Genomic DNA, 25,647 nt, shown 5'->3' with positions numbered 1-25,647 from the left:
CCCACCCGCCTCCTATCCAATGGGTACTGGGAGCTCTTTTCCCGGNGGTGGGGGGGGGGGAGCGGCCAATACGTGAAGCTGACCGCTACAGTCCAATTAGTGCGGAGGTCAAGAATTGTAGAGCTATAACTTTACACCCTCATATGCCTTCATAGCGTGGCGCTTAATAAATTAAGTACAGGAACAACTTTACCCTTTGCATTTCCAAATGAAATCATCCGTACTGTTGTAAACAAATCTACGCAGACATGTTCATTAGTGGATAAAAAAAAAAAGAATAAAAACGCCCAGTGCTCACTGAAAAGAAACTAAATGATGTTGATGTTAGTCCTGAACTTTCGCCTCGAAAATCCTTTGCGGATAAGACCGAGGTTTCAAGCTTCAAGCATTTCTGAGAAGGCATTTCTAGGCGTGAATGTGAACATTTCACGGAAGGGCGACGAGTGTATGCGTAATTAGAGGGACAATTTCCGGAAAGTTCTGTGATCTGGGCGTGTTTTGCTTGTGTTTTTTTGGCCTATCGATCAATCGACTACGCCACGAGTTCAAACGCGCTCAGTGCAAGATGATGCAAGTGGCCTGTTTCCCCCTCACTCGACCGGCAGAACGATTTTCGAGAGTCTCTCGACCAGCCTTCCTGTGTTTATCTATCTATAGACGGCATTCGCTGGAGAAATCGTTTGTGGAAATCCTAAAGGGGGTGTCTTCAGTTAGAGACGGTAGCGTGTTAGCTACAATGAGATTCATGTCTCCTAAACCTTGTGGGCGCTTCTCCTAGTAGCAAGATTGAGAGGCTGCTCTTCTTACTGGGGTCCCTGGTTTTCACTTGCCATTCTTCCCTTTCGAATAAATGTAATATTGTAAGAACACACATCTTCTCAATTATGAAATTATAGTTCCATCCTATCGATCTTTGTGAAAGTCGAAATGTCGCTATATTTTTCGATGAATATGAAATTTCATCAAAATCGGTGCATCGGTTCTTGACATGAAGTATGCGGAAGGACCGATGGACCGGCAGATTTAGAGACATATACGCCCCCCCCCCCCGAGGAAATCCTGTCAGTTTATTTACGTCGTGTAAAGAATACATAATGACGATACCGGGAAATGTAAGCTGTTCTTGTTGGATTTGTTCGCAGATACATTCCTGAGTTCGGATCCGCCAGGCGAGCGAGTTTTCCGGGCAATGTTTCGGGTGGTGCGGGGTGACTCCTTTTCTCCGGAACTTGCTGATCCCGCCACTGAAGGGTTCCGGATACGAGCGAGGGATTACCGAGAGAGGCTGAATCTAGTGTTTCGGCGCAGTGACTTGAGGTCGGCCTTTTTAGGCACAGAGGTCCTCGCACTGGACGGGTAAGTATAGCTGGAGAGTGGAGACATGCGGTAGGCCCAGATGTTGCATATCTCATTGGCTCCAATAGTCATTAATGCGGATAAACGAGATATTTAGGCAATGTGTCCCACATGGTGTTCATTAGACCCCAGGGATCCAAGAAGATAAAATGAGCGTCCCAAAAAAAATATAATTCTAATAGAAGACAGTAAGTTCTTGGATGAACTACTCTCTTACTTTCCTTTGATATGACACCGGCCGCATAGAAAACGGGGGCACACAGACGCAAAGGTGATCTCATAAGCCTCTTTGATACGATGCGGACAGCATACGAAACGCAACAATTGGGGGGGGGGGNGGGTTCAGACAGAAAGGTGACTTCATAAGCCTCTTAACAAAAATTAGGGTGGAACACAGACAGACAGCAAGGTGGTATCATAAGCCTCCTACTAAAAATTAGGAGGGAATACACAGACATACACATAGAGACAAACAGACAGCAAGGTGATCACACAAGCATATTTTACATTTTCAAAATAAGGAAAATAAGCTAAAAAGATCAATTGTGGATATATGGCATATTAATTTTTAAGGTTAATTTTTCTTATACGTGAAATGTGATTTTTGTTTATAAACACATGCAATTTAATAATATTTTGATTTCATATCCTTGTTTATCATTTATTTATTATTATCCTTACTTATCTGTGGTCTAGTTTTTTAGCTTCATATATTAGAATTTTATCAGGGTTCCATACAAATTTTCAAGTGTGAAAGAATTGGTGGCCAAATTAGATAGGGAAAGACTCAGTCTCTAACAGAACTGAGTACTAGGAATCTTCCTGGGGCTAAAGGGCTGCCGGCATATAAGGCTGGCAGTCTCACCGCATCTGTGAGCCGAATGTCTAGAAAATGTGAGATCCTCAATATCTCACAAACCTATGGGCCTCCACGACCTGTTACAGGGATAGCTTTCTAACACTGGCATAGAGACATGCAATAATGGGTCCACCTATTTAATTTCCTTAAATATACATTATATCTAAAAATATTTAAAATAGAATTTTATCTTAATGAGTTTTGCATTTTATATGTTATGACATTTTCTGTGCTACTTTCAAATTTCCTTAAAGCATTGATAAAAATTTTTGCCTGCTAATTGGTAAGGTAGTTCCCCCACTGCAATACCAAATTTCATAGGAATCCATTGAGTATTATGTGAGGATGAAACAAGCGGAAGGGTGAAATTGCACGAGTGACTTCCACTTATGTTACAAGCGTGTTCATTGCCATATTTTAAACCAGGCCTGTAGTCTGGTGGGAATTCAATTTTCCTCCAAAACATTAGCCACCTTCTACCAGACTATGTGCTACCATATTCTGGACAACAATACTCTTCCTAGAATATTTTTCAGAATAGATTCAAACTAGATTTCTTCTTAATGCAGTTCCCTCCATTTTCAGTTTTAGTCAAGTAAGGAAAACAGTTTCTTTCTCTTTTGTTATATTTTAGCGTCCTGTTGCACTGATTTAAGTCCATGATTTATTTAATCCGTCTTGCAGTGCATACATTCATTTATCTCCTTCTTTCCCTCGCACTACATGTTTCGGCATAATAATGCCATCTTCAGGTGCTTACTTGTCCACGTCAAACAGTATAANCAAGTAAGCACCTGAAGATGGCATTATTATGCCGAAACATGTAGTGCGAGGGAAAGAAGGAGATAAATGAATGTATGCACTGCAAGACGGATTAAATAAATCATGGACTTCTTTCTCTTTATTTTATACATTTTATAATGCCACTCTATATCCCACGCCATTTATTTTGTGAACAATAGGTAAATAAATTAAATAAGAAGTGGAATAACATTTCTGTAGTGGTATGTGAGAAACTGAACAGCAATAAACATAAACTTTTATGAGATCTGGGTCATTATCTTATATGAAGTTTTCACCATATGAAATTGTGTTATAATGAGAAGAAAGCTGAACTCCAAATTTTAGTACACAAACTATCTAACACTGTTAGCAGCAGAACAGTGTTCAACAATTCTTGTACCACGTTTTTATAGCAGACATGATTCATGAACCAAGTCCATGCACATTCTGTCCTCACAGCCTGTATCTGTAGGATTCATTGTAATGTCATTATTCCTGCTCCTCATTATTTGAAGCAGACATTTGCTCTGGGGTTTCCTCACCACAATCCCTAAGCATTCCTTGTTTTTCCATCAAGTAAAATGCACAGCCCATCATAACATTCTAGATTTCACTGTTTTAACAATACTAGATGTTATGTACTCATATACTCGTAGCCAGAAACTTTCACATTATATAATGCCCTAAATTGCTAACTTGTTATTTGCCTATCCTTCTTAGGTTAAAATATTTTCAAGTACCAGTAATTTTTGTTCTTCTCTTAAAATGAGACTGTATTTCACACCCATACAAAGCAAGTAGCAAAATTATTCTTCTGCATTTTGGAAAATAAATGGGATCTGCCAGCAAGGGATAGCTTTCCAGCTAGAGGATAAGGCTAGCAAATTCTCATCATAAATGTAATTGTGTTGCAAAATATTATGCAGGGCCTTGGACATGTACATATTCTTTTGCATCAACCTAAGCAATATGAAATAGACACTAAATTTTGGACTTGTTCTTACTGTTGTTTGTCTTGCTGACTTGTATTCTGGGTATTCCCATTCTCCCCCTTCCTTTCTACTCCTCCTCCTCCTCCTCCTTCAAAATGCCTTATTTCCTATTCTGTATACCCATTGTCTATGATATAAATTTATTTTAGACACAAATTTGTTGGAATTTTAATCAACAGCATAGAAACCACAACACATTAGCATAAATTCTGTTTTGATAGTCCTAATGAATGGAGCAGATATCTTACTGCTAGGAGTTATAATTATTTTTTCTTGTGCCCCATAAATCGTACATCACATCCAAAATATTTCAAGCAGTATTTATATTTTATGTATGTGTCTTGTTCTTGTGAGGTGGGCCATTTTTGAAAATGAGAAACTTAAGAAAATTGATTTAAGTTTGACATAAAGTGTAGTTCATATTTGGCTCTTGCTGACCAATGTGAAGTTTCCCACCAAATTTTAATTAAAGTCCCTGATACTTAATTTTATTGAACTCCATAAAGAAATTCCAGTACTGATGTATGAGAACAAATAGATATCTCTGCATAATGAGTTTGTAGAAAGAACTCATGAAAATAAAAATATTCCATGTGAGGAAGAATAATGCTTATTGTAAGGTGTCTGGAGTAGTAGTTGTCTAGTGGTGTAGCTTAAAGAGATTGCTTAGCTACTATAAGTCTGAGTGTATCGCACCAATCATGACTAGTGTGTTTAATGTAGTGTAGGAACATCTGAGCATTTACAGCATAGTACATGTCTCTTCATTCATTCATCAGTGGCTCTACAGCCCTTTGTTGGGCCCTGGCCTCTTCTTCAGTTTCGTAGTCTTTCTTATGCAGATGGTAGGACTCCTTGGACAAGTGATCAGCCAATCTCAAGGTCACCACCTACATACATGACAGCACAAACACAGAATAAACACGCACACATGCACACACACACACACACACACATACAAACATACATCCGTTTCTTGAGTGGTATTCAAACCCATGATCTCAGCATTTGAGTGAGCTAAGAGAGCAGAAGATAGTTCATGCCTTAGACTGAATGGCCTCTGAGATTGGCAATACATATCTCTATCCACTGCAAATAGTTAACAATGCTTTCTTATGTCTGTTACTGTTTAAGTTTTGGTATTAGAGAGTCTGACCCCCTGTTCCTACTCCTTGGCACAGTATATCAGTATATCATTATACATTGCTTGTTAACCTTTTTTATTATAAATAACACATTACCATCTCTACTAATTATGAGACCTATATTTATTTCCACTTCACTCTTACACTTTCATACTATCCTCTCCCACTTCCATATTTACTTAATCAGTGTCTGTGTTCTTTATTCTTGCTTCCTGCCTTCTTTCATGTACTTATTTCTGCATCAGTATTAATAAATCTCTTGCCCACAGTCTTCCCTCCAAATCTTTGTCCATGGCAGATAAACACCAGAGGTATTCTTAGTGCCTAAATATAGTGATTCAGTACATATAAGAAACTGAAGACCAGAAAATGTATATGTTGAAAATTGTGGTATTACTCCTGTGACATTCTGATTTTGAATATTGATCTGAGGACTGGTAATCTTGAGCTTTTTCGTGGTTTTCTTCACATCCTCAAGGAAAGTGTTTGGATGATATCTTAAAATGAACCACAACACTTTCTTCCATAATTTTCACACTAATTGCAATTATTATACTAATTGATGTCATGTAACTCCAGTGTTACAATTTAGTGTAATAAACCAAGAAATTGCATGCAAACTGAACTTATTAGCTCATAGAGTAGAAAGCAGGACTTCCGAATACTTTCTGATGAGTATTTACCTTTATCAAAATGAATGAAAGCTTGAGATGAAGGTTCTCACATAAAACATCTAGCAATGGAATGATAACAGTAGCAGATTAGGTTATTTATATTAGGCTATGTTGATTTTCCTTAACGTTACAATGTCATGCTGGGTGTCAGATTTACCAGTTTGTGTTCAGGAACACGTTAAAGAAGACAGAATAGTGAGAACCTAAAATCTTATTCAATAAAGGACCTTGGAGTTCTCTTCAAGGCAGGAAATTCTTTTGACCAGCTGAGCAACTATTAGATTCTCAAGAAGGACTCTACTGCATGAAGTTCACTGAGTTTGTGATTGGACAAGTAAGAATAAGTAAAAACAAATGACAATAGATGTCATCATATTCATGTTTCATAAATATGTTCAAATATGTAGTCACCATTTTGCTAAGTTAATGAGTGTAAAAGCAATGACTACTTCAGGTTAGACTTCAATATTGTTTCTCTTTCAGAGTTGAAGGACACAGTCTGATAGTTCACTTTAATCTGCACTTTGATCCTCGCCAGTTAGATGTTGGAGCTCCTGACCTGATGACAGTGCTCTCAAGAGAAATATCACTCGAGGAGTCTCGGTACCTTTCCAACATTACCATCGATCCAAATAGTTTGGAAATTAAAGGTGAACTCATACATTCACAATCATAATTCATTACAAAGCAGAGTTACTGAACTTGAATATGCATGTGTAATAGTTACAAGAATATTATGTGAAAGAAATTTAGAACTTCAGTGATTTGTCTTTATACAAAACGATATAATATTCACCCCAGTTTAACTAACAAATTCCCTCTTCTCTCCTTCTGGTATCATTTCCCATAAGGTTGATCAATGCATGCCAAATCTCCACATATTTTTAGTCCAGTTTCTTTATCTTTGGTCTCAGTATTTTTAATAAAATGTGAAGTGAAGAGATTAATGGGAGATCTGGATATGGATTGGAGGATTATATCATCAGCATAAAGGCCTGCTCTGATTACACTTCTATATGAACTGATCCTTCTCTTGTTTAAGGAGCTGTCTAAATTAGTCTGATCTCAGAAAATATGTCTGCTAATTCAGTTCATTCCTACTGTTGCTGATTCATTTCCAACATTCAGTGTGTTACAAATGAGCAGGCACCCCAATGCCTTACATAACTACAGCAATTTTCATTTTTGTGTTCTTTGTTTTAAAGTCTATTTTATTGTTCTGCACTAATAATTAAAACAATATTCTTATAGGCAGATTTTTTAAGACTGTGGATCGTAAAAAAATAAAAAAATTACAAAAAGATACCCATTCAACAAATAACATGACCTATAAAATATATTTAGAAGAAATTGTGAAGAAAATGTTGACAGTTGGGTTCTGACAGGATTCCAATAAAAGTATGTTAAATTATGAACTAAAAGGAAAATGAAGTTTGGGAGTTGGGAGGCCCTCTGAAATATGATTATTAATCACTATCATTAATTTGAAACAATTCTTTATTATTCAAAGTTAGCATTTTTTTCAAATTATATGTAACTAATTTTTGCCAGAAACTCTGGGGAGAGTTTTTGATGCTGCTAAAATAATCTGGCAATCTGCAAATTGTTTTCAATTAATTATTATTCACAGTCTGTGTGTTTTATTGCCATTCTTAATGAAGTAGTCCATATAGATATGAGATACAGTGGATAATATCAAAATGTTTCTCAAAAACTGGTACATGAAAATGTGTACTGGATTAATTTGTCCCAAGACAAGGCCTAGTGGCAAGTTCTTGTGAACAGGGTAATGAACCTTGCTTTTCCATGAAAACATGGAATTTCTTGACTGTCTGAATAACTGTCCAGCTTGTCAAAAGGAACTGTGTTCTGTAGAGTTGATTAGTTAAGTTGTTAGTTAGTTAGTTGTGTTGTTAGGTGAATAGTTGGGTAGTTAGGTAATTACATAATTTGTTCATTATTAATCAATCTGTCCGTCAGTCAGTCAGTCAACTAGTTAATTAGTTACATGGTTAGTCAGCCATTTAGGCAGTCAGTCAGCTAGTTAGACAATTTTAATATTGGCAGTCACTTGGATAAACTGTTTCATGAATTTAATGATAAATGTAAACTCAGTCATTCTTTTCTTTCTTTCATTACTCCAATCAGTCTATCAAGGGCAATCTGGAAACTTCTTCTACCTTTAAATCACCTCCTTCTTAAGTGTCACAAAGATCTTCTGCTTTTAAATTATTATATAGAATAAATATGATATCTACATAAAGCTAAAATAAATTTCTCAGTATGCAGAATATTCTGTTTCAATACCATTCTCTATATGAGAAATATTATGCCACAGTGGTCCTATAAATGGGGCCAATATGCTTGTTTTCTTGTTTGTTTCAGAAAGTAGTGCAGCTCTGACAACACCACTACCACTTACAACATCAGTAGTGACAACTCCATCTAGTACAGCAACACCCACTCCTCCAAGACTCTGTGGACCAATAGAGTTGGAGTACTGCAACAAGCTTCCTTACAATGTCACCTCATACCCAAACAAACTGGGTCACAGGTCAATAAAGGAGGTGCGGGATGATGTCATTACCTTCAGGTATTTTTAAGTATAAATTTGCATAAATTTAATTACCTGTCATCCCTGTGACAGAGTGCATAACTTTGCTGAACTGACTGACTGCTTTCAGCGACTTCTTGTACAACTCTACTGATGTCCCACTACTACCATCCCTTGTCCCCTTTGAACAAAGGCAAAGCAAAGCTTTATGTTGAACATTATGCCTTTCCACTATACCAAGTGTACAGTGTGAATGGTGATAAAGGCCCATATTTTCACAGTCGTGACACTACAATAACAATATAATGTAGATACAAGATAAGACTTCATTCTTTTGTACTGTTGCTTCAAATGGGCCTCTTGTACCAGGCTCTGATGATAAAGGTGGTGATAGATTATGGAACAGAGGTGGAATAATGATAAAAGCGTAAAACTAGACTGAGATAAAAATCTGCCCCACTACTGCTTTATTCACAACAGATTATGTAGGTACTGCCCTGGGATTGAACTTGGTGACTAACCAGTCATGCTTCAGCACAGTCACACCTAGGCACTGTATGGAAGTGAGTGATTAGCTTCACATTGCAGTATGTAGCTCCAGTATCCATCTGACTGAATGCTAAATTGATCTCAGAGCCAGTTTTGACATGGTCTTGAGGATAAAAATTCCTATTCCCACCAAAAACTGAACTCCAGCAGTCCATTATTAACTATCAGCTATTCCAGCCCATACTTCAAATATAGGATATTGTTAAAATGGACATTAAACTGTAACATTACTTGTGCACCATTCTGTACATTTACTAAATATAATCTGAGAGATGGCTCTCCAACATTGCCATTCTTAAGCTATGGATGACAGTACATCTTGAGGGTTGTTAGCCAGCATATTGAGTCATACTAACCAGTGTTTCATGGTTCGTTTTGAGGCTCCCTGAAAGTCATAACGTTCAAAGTTACGTGATGTTTTCATCACTCTACACAAATTTATATTTGATTTTTTTTACAAATTCCTGGAATTAATTAACTTTATATGAGTAAATCATTGCACACATTTTGAGAGGTTGGAACATTTCAATTGTTGACATATTTTCAATAGAATTAAGTTTCACTTACTTTATGCAGATCACCTAATATTGCTAGATGGTAACAGTTGACTCTGACAAGGACATTGCATATACATATAGATTGAATGGGGGGAACAAGTAATGCATGCAGAATTTTGGTAGCAAAACTTCTTTGAGGACACAGCACGCACGTAAACTACACTACTAATAATAAGAACATAAAATCAAGAGAAATAAACGACATCTCCCACCATCAGGAGGAAAACAACATGACCCAATGTCGATTCAAGATATTTTAACATAATAATTATTTTTTTACATAGAAATTTTAATACAATTTTAAACGCATTGGGAGGCAACTGTGTTGAAGAGTGAACTTCGTATTGCATGCAGTGCAAAACCCCAGTCAGAATAACCAGCAATTACACTTAAAAGAAACGTCATCATAAGTAAATCTACACTTCAAGAAGAGCCATTGTGAGTGCCTAAGACAAACATCAATACCAATCATGATAATATCAAAATTTATATAGTGAGCATTATTCATAGCTTAAATGTGTATTGTTTAAAATATCTTATGTGACACTGTTTCCTTATCGTAGTGGTGCACCTCTGAAGATGATTCTTTTGAATTGAAACATGTAAGGTGAACGAGGATTGAAGTGTTGTGAACTTGTATGTCACATTAGACTGAACATTACCCACTCTGTACCCTTAACCATAACCCAATCTTCTTCAGTCTTCTAACCTGCACTTAGTTCTGAGTCAGTCAGAAAATAATATTGTTACTCCAAACAGCAAAAACACACACACATACCCTTCCACCGCGAGATATGAGAAATTCTCCTGCAGACAAGTCGATTTTCAATGAATCTCAACCGAAATGAATCTATTTTTTCCAACCTTGAAGCGAATGACTCAGTCTCTCAGAACCTGATGTGACCTTGTCGGAGGCTCTCATAATGGACGTTGGAGCTGGTATGGTGGTCAGTGCTTGGTTAGCACTTGTGTGGTTGTACAGACAACCAGGTTGAAAGCTGTAGTGTATAAATATTGCCTCCTCTTGCTGCTCTATGGGAAATGTCTGTTTGACTGTGGGACGGAGGCTCTCATAATGGACGTTGGAGCTGGTATGGTGGTCAGTGCTTGGTTAGCACTTGTGTGGTTGTACAGACAACCAGGTTGAAAGCTGTAGTGTATAAATATTGCCTCCTCTTGCTGCTCTATGGGAAATGTCTGTTTGACTGTGGGAGATTCCCACAAATGTTTGTGTTCTACAGCCACTGAAGTAGTCAAGTAGAAATGAAGTTTCCATTATTTTCTTTATCTTAATGTTGCTAAAATGTGTGTTGTGTCATACACCAGAAAAACAAATTTTCTGAGTTACGAGTATCAGCTTTATCATGATGTCATTACATGCACTAGCAGTATTAAGGACCTTGGTGTTGTCTTTGGTTCGAAGCTACATTTTCACACACATGTTATTTACATATATTCTGAATGCATAAAGCTTTTAGGCCTCATTCACTCAAATACTTACAGATTTTCCTACATTGAGTGTCTCTTTTGGAAAATGTTAGCCTTCGTGTTCCTCCCAACAATCTTAGGGACTTCTCATTGGTTGCTGTTTGTCCCTCTAATAAACACTGTCCTTCTGCTCGGTGCGCCTATGCTGCCAACGCGGTGGGTAAAGATCTTGACATATTTGCAATCGCAACAGTTTCTGTCAATCATATTGAACCTAAAATTGTTACTAATATTTGTTAATACTCTTAATATTACGTGTTTGTATGTATGTGTATTGGTCTTATTTTATTTTTCTCTCCTGTTAACGCTAACTTTAATTTTTCTTGGAATTATTAATTTATTTCTATTATGCAGACTTTCATGTGTTGTATTTTGTTTTTTAATTATTTTTATGTAACTTGTGCTAACTCTGTAATTGGTCTCTGTGCTGTTAAGTTTGTGCATAAATAAATATGAATTGAATTGAGTTTAGTATATTACTTCAAGTATTAAGTTTTGTTTTTTATTTTAAGTATTAATTTATGTTCATCCATTTGAAAATTTGTGTTAATCTGTTTAGCTATGGTTGCTTGACCCACATATTTAATATAACAGTTAAATATCTGACAGTGAGTTACTTGATACATCTTTGTACAGAGAGCTTGTGGATGCAGAATGCTATCGACTGGCATATGAATTTGTATGCCAGCTACTGCAGCCTTCCTGTATTGCACAGCTGCCTGGGGAAGCCGAGGACAGGATGGTTCTGCCTTGTCGTAGCTTTTGTAGAGAATTTCATGCTGGCTGTGGCAGTAGAGTCCCTGCTAGATTGAAAGATAATCTAGACTGCAGACATTTCCCAGAATTCAATGGACCAGGGTCCTGCAATTCAAAACCAGGTATATGAAAGACAAGTTAAATTCAAAGTTTATGAAAGTACTCACTGTTTCAGCATCTTCAGCTGCTTATGGATTGCTAATAAGCAACTAAATAGCAAATTTATGTTAGTGGTTTACAATTAAGTTTATTTCAATCCAATGTGACATATAATGCTTCCACCACTTTAGCACTTAGTTACCCAACATGTTTCAATTCATAATGAATCATCATCAGAGGAATGCCTCTACGATCAGGAATCCACTAATACGTCAAAGTTTTTAAGAGTAGAAACACTTAAAACTTTTATGATGCTCACTATACGTAGTTGTTGATTTTTGTCATATAGACCTTGATGTAATTTTTTTTTTGTATAAGAACGTTTTTGAATTGTATTACTTAGAAGTGGCATAATTGCAATCACTTCCCTAATGGATAATTAAAAATGTTCCAATGTATTTTATATAAGAAATTCAATTTGTTTCACCACAGCAGCCTTCCTTATGTTAAAATTATGTTTATGAGTGTGTATAAACTTGTTTTAAGATAAGAATTTTATTCGTGGACCAATGTGCGTTGGTTTTATCTTCCTTAATAGAGGAATTGTCATATATACCTTGGTGGTGTGTTCTTGTTATTAACGGTGTGGTTTGTATGCGTGCTGTGCTGCTTGTGCACAAGCACTGTGTAACTTCTTACTGCTGTTGTCTAAAGAGTGTACCACCTAAATGACTTCTTCTATACAAGAAATTCCAGCACTGTAAAGTGTACACAAATGATTTGCAACAGCATTTCCTAGTTCACAGTTTTCTGTCTTTTGCCATATAACTGAGGCCTCCTGTGGTCAAGGACTTTTGGGACATTCTGTAAAATTAACTGTGCATTCAATTGAAATATTATTTGCAAATACATTTTTAATGGGTGTTGCATTACTAAGGGCAGAATTATCAGCATTCTTACAAAGCACATTCACTTTGAATGCTACTGAGTGATGGGTTTGTGTTTATAATTGGTATTGTACAAATTCATTTGCATATTTCATGTAAGATTGTAGAGTCTGGTAGGTGGTTAGCAGTGCTTTAGAGGATCTTCAGGATAGAATATGGTGGTAGCATGTTCCAGAAAAAGACTGGTAACCCTTTGTTAGACCATGTGGTATCATAACTGTGTAGACCAAAATATAAATCGTAATTGCTTTGAAAACCTTAAATCTCAAAAAGAAGCTGGGTACCAGACATCATGGCTCAGTGGATGACACTTCACTTTCTTGTTTGGGAGATCCTGTGTTTGATTTTCTACACTGAGGTCAGTTATCTTGCCAAAAGTTTATCATGGTTTTCTTCTTACTATCAAGATAAGTGGTTGTATATTACCTGGAAATGGCATATGGCTGCTTCCTCCCACAGCTATCTTCTTGCTTGTTATATAAGCTGAGGAGTTGAGGAAAAGTTATTGAATGGAGCAAAACACAAAGAAGTTGAAGCTATTGTGACTATTATGACAGGTTGCGTGAAGGAACTTCAAGCGCGTGGTTTGTCAGCACGAGTGTGTGATGGTGTGGTAGACTGCAGAGACCTCTCAGATGAAACCAGCTGTAACTACTGTCCAGATAACCATGTCCACTGTGGGGCAGGCAAGGTTTGCATCTCAGTGGAAAAACGTTGTGATGGAACGAACGATTGTCCTGATGGCAGTGATGAGAAAGGATGCTGTAAGTATAAACTGAATGAGTCACTGAAACAATGGCGATGTTTGGTTGCTAATGCTGTCTTAATGTTGGACATATCTTGCTTAAATGTGAGCACTGTGCCTCTATATCCTGACTGAGATTGCTGATTGCTGTCTTAATTCTGTCCAAGTGAGTGCTTGGATATTACTTCTAAATGAGTGGCAAACGTCTTACAAATTCTTCTATGCTCACTATTCGTAATTATTATCATACATCATTTGTTATGTCTAAATAACATAGGAATGATTCAACATTCCTGTGCCATCAGGTCAAATATTTGAGTCTTTTAATTTTCTTCTCTTCATTTTTCCTTTCTTTCTTTTTAATCCCCTCCTGCATCTCTATTTCTCTCTCTTCTGTTGTTTTCCCATATTCTTCCTTCCTTTCCTGTTTCAGTTCTTCCCTATCCCTTCTTCCTGCCTTCTCTCCTTCCTTTCTTTTCCATATCTTCTCTGCAAAAATATTATGGCATATAAAATTGTCACAAAGTATCAGAGGTTATTGCAACTGCAACTTCAAATAGAACAGATTTTATGTGCTTGCCTCTTGTAACCTTCTTTCCATATCACAGTGTTGGTGGTGAGGCAAAGTGGAGAAGAAGTTAAACAAAAAGGAGATGGAAAGAGTGATCACAATTGCAACAATATTACATGTAGGAAGATATACATGTAAAAGAATGGATAAGGAGTTTTACAGTGTGACTTTTCTCTGGTGAATGGATGAATGGATTATTATTACAACAGTGATAACTGATGCATTTTATAAAGCACCTCAAAGCAAGCAGTAAAATACACCACTGCAGCCCACTAAAAAAGCTGCACTTGAGAGTATTTATTTATCTTTAATTTCGCAGTATTTGATTTGGAATTTCGTCAGGCAGGGGAATAGAAAATCCCTGCTGAGCAAATAGAATTCAAGAAACCTTATGTAAGGTATATTACAGAGATAATAAAATATAATACAGATATCTTGCATTTTATGTGATTGTTACATTGTTGGAAAATATTAAAAATCAGAGTTATCTACCTAAGCACATGTTTTTCATTGCTGAAATTAGTAATTGTGACATCTTTTTGGTTATTTAAAGTGAAAGGTGGATATTTATACATGTAAGTATGAGTGAAGGAATTCATATTAAAAGATTTAATTGATTCACTATAAGTTAATATAGTTGGGTAAAAGTTCTAGTGAAGTTTACTTATTGGATTACATAAAAATGATGGAGGTTTATGGCAGTCTATTATAGTAGGAAGGAGTAGTTTAATAGACAGATGTTTCTTCTGGTTATGTTTTGAAACCTGTATTTTATTTATTTGAGGATTTTCAACTTAAAACTTAAAACATTTGAATTTATGTAATAAAGATGATAAAAAAAATAGTAAGTAGCATCCAGAGGTCATTGTATTTACAACAATCTCTATGCACTGCTAATGATGTGTACATATCCATCAGGATATCTTGCTTGTGAAATGAGTCAGAGTGAGTTACAGGTTGTGGGACATACTGTGTGCATGAGTATGTAGTACATAATTATGGAAGGTTTTCAAGAATGAGAACTGCACAGAGTATACATGAAAATGCAGAAACCCAAGGGACATAAATCACGGTGTACCTGTAATAGCAATATTCTTTATAAATTTGCAGTTATTATCATTTTTTCACAGTTTAGTTTCTTTTTCAGTGACAATTGCTCCTAGCCTGTCATCTGTTGTCAACATGTCTCCTGCAACCCCACACCATTCACAGTACTACACCGAAGGATATGTTGTCTTCAATGAGAAGGGTCAATTTGGGAAAGTCTGCACAGAAAACTTGAATGCCACAGTACCTGAACCCAACAGAGAAGCAACACTCAGCACCATTGCCACGTCATTGTGCAGTATCTTGTCATATGAGTAAGTAGTCATCGCCTATCTGAAATAAGAATTGACTCTTCATCTTAGGCAGGTAGAGTGAAAATAGAACTACAGAAGGGTAACAATCACTATCTAACAGCAAGGAGCATGGTAACATGTACAGAGCATAATAAAATATACAAAACTTGACCAATGTCACTCATGACATCAAAAAAGGAAACAGAATGTGCACCACTTACACATAGAAAACCACCACGCAATATGTGCACATAATTAAAAGCAATGCAGACTCCCAGAAAACCTCTCTTCTCTGTGATACAACATTATACCTGTACAAGGTAGTGGAAATAAGTTTAAATCCTTAAAAATTGTCTACATGATGCTAATCTACTCACACCACTAATTATTCTAACAATTTGTTTCTGCAATTTAAATATAATTTTACTTTTTGGGTCGCTACCCCAGAAAGTTAAACCATACTTCAAATAAGCATGGAACTGAGCAAAGTAAATACTCCTTATAACCTGTCGGCTTGTTACATCCCTAAGGGATTTTATCATGTAACAGATTTTATAAAGTTTTGAGCTTAAGAACATCATGTGTGCTCTCCACTCCATATGCTCGCCAACATGTATACCTAGAAATTTCGTTTCACATTTATAGGAGATGTACATTTTGCCAAATTTGATTTGAGGTTTCATCAAATCTCTTTCTTGTCTAATGAAATGCCATTGCTATTGTTTTCTCAGTATTCAATATAAGATTATTTTCATTGAACTGTTACAAAAATATTTATATCATCACCTCTTTGATATTCAAAGGCTGATCATTTATGTATAATAAAAATAATAATGGTCCAAGCACTGAACCCTGTGGTACTCCATCTTTAATTTCTCTTGGAGCCGATGTATATTTTTTGCCATCACAATTTATTTCAACAACTTGCTTCCAGTAAGCCAAATATGATTTAAACCATAAGTTTGCCACACCTCTAACTCCATATGTTTGTAATTTAGAAAGAAGGTGTCATGATTTATGGCATCATATGCTTTAGTTAAATCACCAAAAATTCCGACCTGTTTTCTTTTTTCTCAGCTGATTCCTGTATGTTTGCTAGAAAAGAGTAAATTGCAGTCTCAGTCGACCTATTCAGCCTAAATCCATGTTGGGCCTCTGTTAATATGGTATTTCTTGTCAAAAAGGAGAGTAACCTATTATGCATCAACTTTTCCAAGATTTTCGAGAAAGCACTCAAAAAGGATATTGGTCTATAATTTTTCATATCCTTCTTGTGGTTTTACCTTTGGTATCTTAAATCTCTCTGGGAAAATAGCTGCTTCTAAAGAGGCATTATAAATGTGGGCTAATGGCGTTTTAACCACTTCTATACATTTTTTAACCACATAATCCAGTATTTCATCGGTACCTGCTGAAAATTTCCCCCTATCTTTCTTCACCATTTCTAATATCTCGTTTTCTGTCACTGGACAAATAAACATGGTTTCATTACAGGTATTTATTCTCTGTGGTGTTTTTCAGCACAACATCATACTATGATTTTGCTTGACAAGCTTTCCTACTATGTCCGCGAAATATAAATTAAACATTTCAGCTATACGCTGTGGATTTGCCTCTTTCCTTGTCCTGCACTTTAGTTCTATTCCCAGTTCCCTTTGCAGGTTATTTCCTAATTCCTTATTCACTATTTGCCACATTGCTCTAGTTTTGTTTTTGCATTAGCTATATGCCTATCATTTTCCCTCTTCTTAGCTTCCTTTATTACACACTTTGATAATGCCTGTGTTTGGTTTGCTTCTATCTTGTGGGCACATTTGCCATATCCTTTTGTTACTGTTACATTTTCTTTATTCATTTCAAAATTTTTCTCTTGATATACCTTCGGCCGGTTAGTGATTTCACACTCAGCCCATCCTCCATAGTTACCACTTTCTTGAAGCATTTTAATAATTTCTCTTACTGAACTAAGTTCTAATAACACCTTCTTAAGTTCCACTTTTAACCCTTCACAACACTTGCAGCTTCTTTCACTTTCCATCTCAATACTACAGTAAAGATTTGTGGCATCAGATACACCTTCCACTTCACTGTTCGCCATCTTGGAACTGTGTACACTGTAAGAGCGCTAGAACCCTGACTGTAGTGAAGGAAAATTCTCAGTCCTTGCTGAGAATCAAAAAATTTCCATCAGGAAAGAGAGAAAAGTGGGTTAATAATTCTGTATTAGAACATTGATGATAATTCATAAATTTGGCCATCATTATGCACAAGAAATTAGATCACTAGAGGTTCCAGACTGCCTCAGAACCATGATACACTTAACATGAGAAGCTTTCCCGTTGTTACCATAATTGTGAGCAATATATTTCATACTTTGAAATCATCATAAAGATGTCTTGAAAAGCTACGAGTTACTCAGCTAGTCAAGAAATGAGCCCTTTTAATTATGGTGTTCACAAGAGTGTGCCACTGACCCTGTTTTGAGCCAGATGATTTCAGAAAAAATTCTCAAACACTGTATCTTTAAGATCCATTATTATGTTATCTTCATATCTATGCCTAAGTTTCCTGTTCCTCTTCCTGAGGTAAAAATATTCTTTCAGCACCTGGTCTATGTTCTTCTTGTAATGTGAGGGACAAGAAAACTATAGAATCTGAACTGAATGTTAGCAGACATGCCCTGAATCAAAAGGCATCAGAAGACTAAAATATTCAACGATTTATTTGGCATTCTACTTCTTTATGAAGATGTAAAAGGATGATGTGAAGAGTATGGGAATGAAACTCTATCTGGCAGTGTAGATAGCCTACGTCACTGGTAGGTGCAGTTTGGAAGGTACCTTTAGTACTCAGTCAGACAGTACTCAGATGTGACATGTTTTCTGATTAAAAAAGTAAATATTTGTGACTTCAAATAAAGCAATGTTAAATTTTACACGTGAAAGCCATCAGCATGATTGTATCTTGAGTGTACAGTTTACTTTTCCAGTAACATATATGGTTTCTTTTTCATTTGTGTCTTCTATGTAACGAGTTTCCAGTATCACATAAGTTTGCACATTGTCAGGGGAGAAGATCAAGAGGAATCAGAATTATTCCAGTTATTATGAAGTATATTCTGTTACAGAAATGTGAACTTTGTTCGAATTCAGGAGGATAAGGAAGATGAAGTTCAGTATGTTCATATGGAAGACCCCAGTGCTGCTGAAATTACATTTGTTCGTGCACCATGTCCCAAAAAGGAAGTTCTTTACATTGGATGTTCTAATCTTGGTATGTCTTCACACATCTTTCACCATATTCTTCTTTGGTTACTGAAGGTAGTTGATTTGGTTTTCATGAAGTGGCATTTTGTTTGGGTTTGGGAATAAATGCTTCTTTCTTGTTTTGAGGGGGGACCCCATATCGGCATTTGTCTGAAATAAATTAGGTTAGCTGTAATTTGTTCAGAGAATTTACTTTGGAGACCATATTATACTTTTATTACAGCTGTTCATTAAAGAAAAGTAAACAACAATGAAAATGCATGTCTCACAAATACATATTAGTGAGTCAGTGAAGTGATTGGATATGGACTAGATGACTAGTGTTCAGTTTCCAGTTGATACAGGAACTTCACAGCCACATCCAAACTATCTCTGGGTTCTCCCACCCTCCTATGTACTGGGTACCAGGAGCTCTTTTCCAGAGGGAAATGCAACCAGGTCATGAAAGCATAAACTGTCTACCTTCTCTTACACTTAAGAAAGTGTAGACCTTAGTTTCCATTCTCACTCTATTTGTGATGGCTTGGTTTTAGACTCAGAGGCCACCTTGTCTGTCATAGAAGTATATCATCATTATCATCACTGGCTCTACAGCCCTATGTGGGCCCTTGATATTTCCAAAAGCTTCTTCCATTCTTCCCTACTTAGTGCCAGGCCCTTCATTTGCCTTTCTAGCTTAAATATGCCCATTTAGCTGTTGCTTTTGCAGATCTCACAACTAGTAATTTTTTACAGTGGGGTCATTAGTCACATGCATCACATTCACTTGTCTTGACATTGGTACTTGAATATTATATGCTGCTCGTATAGGTGTTGGTTTACTGTTAATGTGTGTTTTATTGTGTGTACTGTGGTGGTGTGCAGATGTCACCACTTTGTCCCTCGTGATGATGTTTAGCTGTCCATGTCTGTAAAGTTTATCTACACTCTACACACATGGAGAGCAAAACAACATAACAAGAAACAGAGACATATGCCTGATGATAGTCATATATGACCCAAAACATGCATAGCAGTAAGATTGGGCATATACTAAAAACAGAAATAAAAGTTGCAGTGAGATGGTGATATATATTACATTAATGCAACAGGATGCTTAAGTACAATAGTACACGAGACAGTGCCTGCAATTTCTTTGCATTAATCTCTTTCTCTACTTGAGAGCAGAATGTGGTGCACAAAGTCTACGAGGAAATGCAGGCATTCAAGGTTTAGGTAAAATGGCTGCCCATGGAGACTGGCCTTGGCATGCTGCACTGTTCAAGGATGGTGTCCATGTCTGTGATGCAACTCTTGTGTCTGCTGAGTGGCTGCTGACTACTGCATCATGTTTCCAAGGGTAAGCTTATCATGTGAAGTAATCTGATTTGGAAACATGGAATTAAACCTTGAACTATTTGTGAAAAGAATTATCAGTTTTCTATGTTCTAGCTAACATTCATCCAGTTTTCAAAATTTGGAAATCCATTCAATATTTCTTTCATACCATTGTACATATCCAGGATAGATTAGACAATAATATGAATGGCTGGACAACTGGGGTTCAGTTCTCAGCAGAGACAGAGATATTCTGCTTACTACTGCACACACACCAGCGATGGTCCCACCCAGTTACCTGTTCAGTCAAAATTGCAGGGTCTAGTCCTGGGAATAATATCAGCTGGATTGTGAAGCTAACCTCTTGTGTCCATCTAATTCTGAACTCTGTAATGAATGAAGCCCTACTTCTTGCCTCCACTATGCTTCTGTGGTGTGGAGCTTAGTCATAGATTCAATTTTACCTTTATATATGAAAACGTAACCTTTTACCTACAAAGTTAATTTTGTATCAGTCATTTATTCCACATATTTATTCTTTTAAATTTGGAATTTCTTGGAGCAAAAACATAATGTTGCAGCACTCCGTATATCATATAGTACAGTTGTGTTCATAATGCATATGTATGTGAGACATCATGACCCCTAGAATACGAGCCAGTAGTACCTCTTGGATAGAAGACTGAGTGAACCCTAGAGATGGACTGGACAAAGTGACAGTGAGAAAAATCTCTTCCTCACCAGAATTGAACCCTGATTCTCCTGTTGTTCAGCCAGTAGATTAATCACTATACTGATTGAATTATCCAGCTCTACTACATCAATTTGTGTCATTGAACTGAAGTTTTCTAATTCGAAAATTATCTTATATATTAAATATTAATAATCTTAAAGCAGTATATTGTGCATATTTTCACTCATTAGTGAAATATGGAATAATATATTGGGGAAATACATCTGACAGGCATAAGGGTTTTGTTATGCAAAAGAAAATAATAATAATAATAATGGTGGAGTGGACCCAACCCATACATGTAGAGGCTTATTTAAAAAGCTTGGCATATTGAAGCCCATGAATATATTTGCTCTCACTGATGGCATTTCATATTAATAACTGTGATAAGTTTCAGACCAATAGCTCTCTATATATGATTAGTACAAGAAAGAATGACCACCTTCAGATACCTATAACGCATATAATATCCTATCAGAGCAGTGTGTTATTCAGGCATCAAGCTATTTAATGCTCTGCCATCAAATATCTCAGCTTTAAAAAATGATAAAAACCAACTTGGGTTTGTACAGAACTATAAGGCTTATTTTGGACTTCATCTATCGTCTGGTATATGTAAGACAAAAAACCAGTGATAGAGACTAGCTCTTTCTAATGGGCCCAACAGAGTAGGTCTATCCTGCCCCATCCACCTAAGGATGGAGACAGATCGAGTCTCCGAAACATTGTGGTTTTTTGTCTTATATATACCAGATGATGGATGAAGTCCAAAATAAGCCTTATAGTTCTGTACAGCATACACCATCGCCAGAATCCATTCAAGTCTATTTAGGTTTGTTCTACAAAATTATTTGCAAAGTAACTCTTTCTACTCTATTGACGAATTTATTGAACATACAAATACTTGAATGTTAAGAGTAAATAAATAGTCTGTGTGCTTATATTATATAAATACATTGTGAGACTTTGCTTGTTATAAGTGTGGGAGTATGTATAATAACAGTATTTGCTATGAATTTCAAAATATGTCAAAATGAAACTATACTGATAATATAGTTGGCCAATGTCTGTAGAATAACAAAATGTGCAATTATGCAATATAGAATTATTATAGTTGGAAATATGAAAGATTTTATTCAGGGTCGAATGTGACAATAGTGTTTCCACAACTTGTGTATATTGTCTTGACAACTTGTGCTGCCTGCATGAGGCCTGATTTATATACTCTGTTGGACCTAAGATGTATGATATGTAGTTATCATGAATTTGTAATATGTGACATATTTTATATCCAGCCCTAAGGGGAAAGGATTGGATCAATGAACTGGAAATGTAAATGTAAATGTAAATGTAAGTGAAAGGAATTGACTTCAGAAAGGGTAATCTTTGTAAGCATCCTAAACATTTGAAGTATACTAGGTGTCTTCAGTATATACCATAAATAAAAGACATTCTTGTTCATAAAACGATTCAGTCCCTTAAACTGTGAAATAAATAAATCAGAATATTACAGTGGAACCATAGTACCAGGGGGAAGAAAAGTATGTGTACAATCTGGGTTTCTCAGATTCTTTGCTTTTGAAACATGTTATGTTGCTTAAAAGAGATACTGTATTTTATATGTTTTCTGACTTTATGTTCATCCACTTTTGCATACAGTTCACTGTGTGGTCTCACTTTTTATTTCTGTCCTGAAGACAACCAAAAGCTCAGTGGGTGGCACGCTTGGGTACTATCCGCCTGGCAGGATCTTCGCCATGGCATCAAGAGCGCTCTGTTATTGGAATGGTCAAATCGCCTGTTGAAGGAAGCACTGTAGTCATGGTGAAGTTGGAACAACCTGTTACCATGTCTGACTTTGTTCATCCAGTTTGCTTACCTGTAGAAGGGTCAGATCTTTCACACTGCAATACCTTGGGATGGGCACGGAACAGTAAGTATTCCTGGCCATTGTCCATTGTCTAAGGACTGACATTTCAGAAATTGGCTCTGTTTATACCTATAGGAGTAATTAATTCAACTGCATAGTTTATATGGTGATGAATGGTAAGATGGCCGTTGAGTGGTTTTTGCTTATTTTATGGTACTCTCCCAACATTTGTCCAGAGGGTTTGAGACAAAACCATGGAAAACTTCAGTCAGAATAGGCATTCTCTGGGGTGAGAAGTGAACACAGACTCCCATATATGGAGCACTCAATCACAATGTTTAACTCCAATATTAAGAAAAATTGTTTTCAATATGCTGTCATTTATTTTTACTGTTGTTTATAATATTACAGGGAACAGTTAGAATCAAACTAAAGATTCTTTGCATTTGCATACTAAATTTGTATGCTGTCCACTTGACTATCAAGATTATCCAGTAAATTTTTTTCTTTGTGTGAGGATTTTATGGTCTCAGGCCAAGGTAAGGATTCCCATGCTAAAAGTCTTTGAGTTCAATATAGAGTGGCTAAACACAGAGATTTTTCATTGACTCCCCCATTTCTTAAATTTGACACAATCAAAATTTGCAAATATAGGGAATGCTTTGGCTCAGAGTTGATTTTATGCTGATAATTTGATCTGCCAAATCTCAAATACATTACTGACTCTTACCAAGTGGGCAAAGGCCAGAAAGTAAAAACCATGACTAGAGTCATTAAGAAAACTCGTTTCTTGAATCTACAGCAAAAATTATATTAACTCTATGGTATGCAACTAGATTTTATCTAATCAGAATGTCTGTATAAAATTACAAAGATTTCCAAAACCTCTGTGTAGGCATACTACATCTGTTGCCAAACAAGTGAACTACTTGACCTTATTCTAGAGACTGTAAAGCTGTGAAAGTAGGTAAGCCCACACGAACAGGTGGACATCTTGGAGTTATACAGCTAAGTCAGTGGGAAAAACAAATCTTAGTAGGCTCTTGTTTTAGTTACAAAATTAATGGTTCTTGGCAGAGAACATTTCTCTGTAAGAAAAAAGTAATTCACCGATATTTCAAGTTTTCACAGCAAAGAAGAGTTAGGTCAAAACAGTGGATATAATTAAGAAATGAGAATTAAGGATTAAAGACTGGGTAATATTCTTAAAAAAATGGCTGGGGAGAACAGGGTTAACTGTAAGCCTTAGAAGACTCTGGGCTTCTACAAAAATTTGAGTGTAATTTAAGTTTTATTTCCAGAAATTCTGTTTTCATATTATTTTATAAAATCAAATTGTAGGCCAATGGTTTAAGAAAGTTAATTCTTACTATATTGCATAGTTTGTGATGAATTAATGTTTTCAGGAGAACAACTTCAGCGTGTGCAAATTAAATTGAGTTCAATGCAAAGGTGTGAAAACATCAGCATCCCCACAGTGAATAGCATCTGCACTGAACCAGCATATCTCACAGATGACTGCAATGTAAGAATTAAAGATTACTTTGAGTACTTTGTGTTTGTCACAATGTTGGAATCTATTATTAATTTATTAATTTTATTATCCCTGCTTTCCAGGAAGAGGAACTTGCTGGGAGTCCAATGCTATGCTTGCTTTCTGACAATAAAACATGGACTCTTGTTGGAATTAGCAACTGGAGAATAGCTTGCTCTAGGCCTGGAACTGAACGTCCAAGGCTGTATGATAAGATAACTTCGAACATTGATTGGATCCGCAAAACTATGAGTGCCATGTCATGAGGATGACTGAAAATGATTATGGACGTAATGAATAGGTTAAGTAATCAGATAAGTCAGTGAGAAAAGTGAAAATGGCAAAGAACGATTGGAAATTTTCTTTACTTACCACAAATATATGTAAAAAATTTGTTCTAACTCAGTGTATGGCAATGTTAATTAATCAGTTATTTCACAGATATTTAAGCCTCACCTGGCCCTGTTCAGATACAACATAATACAGCTTTCATTCTTTTATTTCCAGCAAAGAAATAGTTCCAATACATCATTTCATGTAAAGACAGAGGCCTCAGAAACAAGAGTCAGTACTTGAAAGGATCACTGCTGTGACATATTATGCAATCTGTTACAGTATTAAAACTCTCCAACAGATGTTACCAGAAGAGTGGAAGGAACCATGAACATTTTTAAGGACCAAATGCAGGGAGCATTTTCGAGTATGATCCAAAGTTGGGCAGAAGCAGGCCTGCAGACCTAATGTGTCTTGACAACATTTTCCAACCAGCTTGCAACAACATATTAAAACTGCAACAGAATATATGCACATTGTGCTTTCTTCACTTCTGAATGTGAGTGAGAATAGCTAATTTTAACATACCACTCAGATTAGGTTCTCCTGTGCCTAAATATGGAAACAGAGCCAGTATCTGGAAGTGTGCATTTTGAGAATAAACCTGGTCAGTGAATAATGTACAGATATTTTCTGTGTAAATATAATGATATATATTATATACATATATATAGTGTAATGTCTTTGCTTGTAATGTTAAATACTGAGAAGAAGAACACTATTTGACTCTGTTTTATTGAGTTTAAAGATTTTTTATCTCATATCTGTTTGTTACTTTTAGTTTCCTTTATGTAGAGAGAGGAAGCTTGAATGGAACATTTACAATTTTACATCAATAAAGATATGTGGCCCATAGAGCTTACCTAAGTTAGTGATGTAACCTGTCAGCCAAAATAATTGCCCTCCACTGCTTTGGGGTATACTAACAACAGAGTTTATTTAGCACTGAATTTGATGAGAAGGTGATTATTTATAAGGAACTGGTAAAAATTGGGAAAGAGGAAATAGAGAGCTTTTTTCAAGATACTGTGTTGAAGCTCCTTGCCAGCAAGGTCTGGGTGAATGTCCAGTGCTCTGGTCAAGATCTGAAATGGGTGCATCCAGGATAGGTCACCACTTGAGCTAAATTGCTTTGTAAACTGTTGACTGATTAATAGTATATACTCATTCTATCTCCCC

At 36.2% G+C, this 25,647-nt stretch overlaps 1 protein-coding gene across 4 annotated transcripts in view; it reads left to right on the top strand.

Moving 5' to 3' along the window:
- LOC111868208 (atrial natriuretic peptide-converting enzyme) overlaps positions 1-25,323 on the top strand; it is a 95,755-nt gene extending 70,432 nt beyond the window's left edge. For 2 of the 4 annotated variants that reach the window (XM_023858653.2, XM_023858654.2), the window contains exons 4-14: positions 1,143-1,356; positions 6,293-6,459; positions 8,195-8,402; positions 11,594-11,835; positions 13,317-13,523; positions 15,223-15,436; positions 18,543-18,688; positions 19,849-20,020; positions 22,429-22,664; positions 24,008-24,126; positions 24,219-25,323. In XM_023858653.2, coding sequence (XP_023714421.1) covers positions 1,143-1,356; positions 6,293-6,459; positions 8,195-8,402; positions 11,594-11,835; positions 13,317-13,523; positions 15,223-15,436; positions 18,543-18,688; positions 19,849-20,020; positions 22,429-22,664; positions 24,008-24,126; positions 24,219-24,401 — 2,108 coding nt within the window. In that variant the 3' untranslated portion in view covers positions 24,402-25,323. The remainder of the gene's footprint in view (positions 1-1,142; positions 1,357-6,292; positions 6,460-8,194; positions 8,403-11,593; positions 11,836-13,316; positions 13,524-15,222; positions 15,437-18,542; positions 18,689-19,848; positions 20,021-22,428; positions 22,665-24,007; positions 24,127-24,218) is intronic. The other 2 variants (XM_023858656.2, XM_023858655.2) reach the window with 2 other exon arrangements.
- The last annotated feature ends 324 nt before the right edge of the window (positions 25,324-25,647 follow it).

Source organism: Cryptotermes secundus, unplaced genomic scaffold (genome assembly GCF_002891405.2).
Source record: "Cryptotermes secundus unplaced genomic scaffold, Csec_1.0 scaffold146, whole genome shotgun sequence".
Taxonomy (NCBI): domain Eukaryota; kingdom Metazoa; phylum Arthropoda; class Insecta; order Blattodea; family Kalotermitidae; genus Cryptotermes; species Cryptotermes secundus.
The sequence above is the reverse complement of the archived record's forward strand: the minus strand, read 5'-3'. Positions and strand labels throughout refer to the sequence as shown.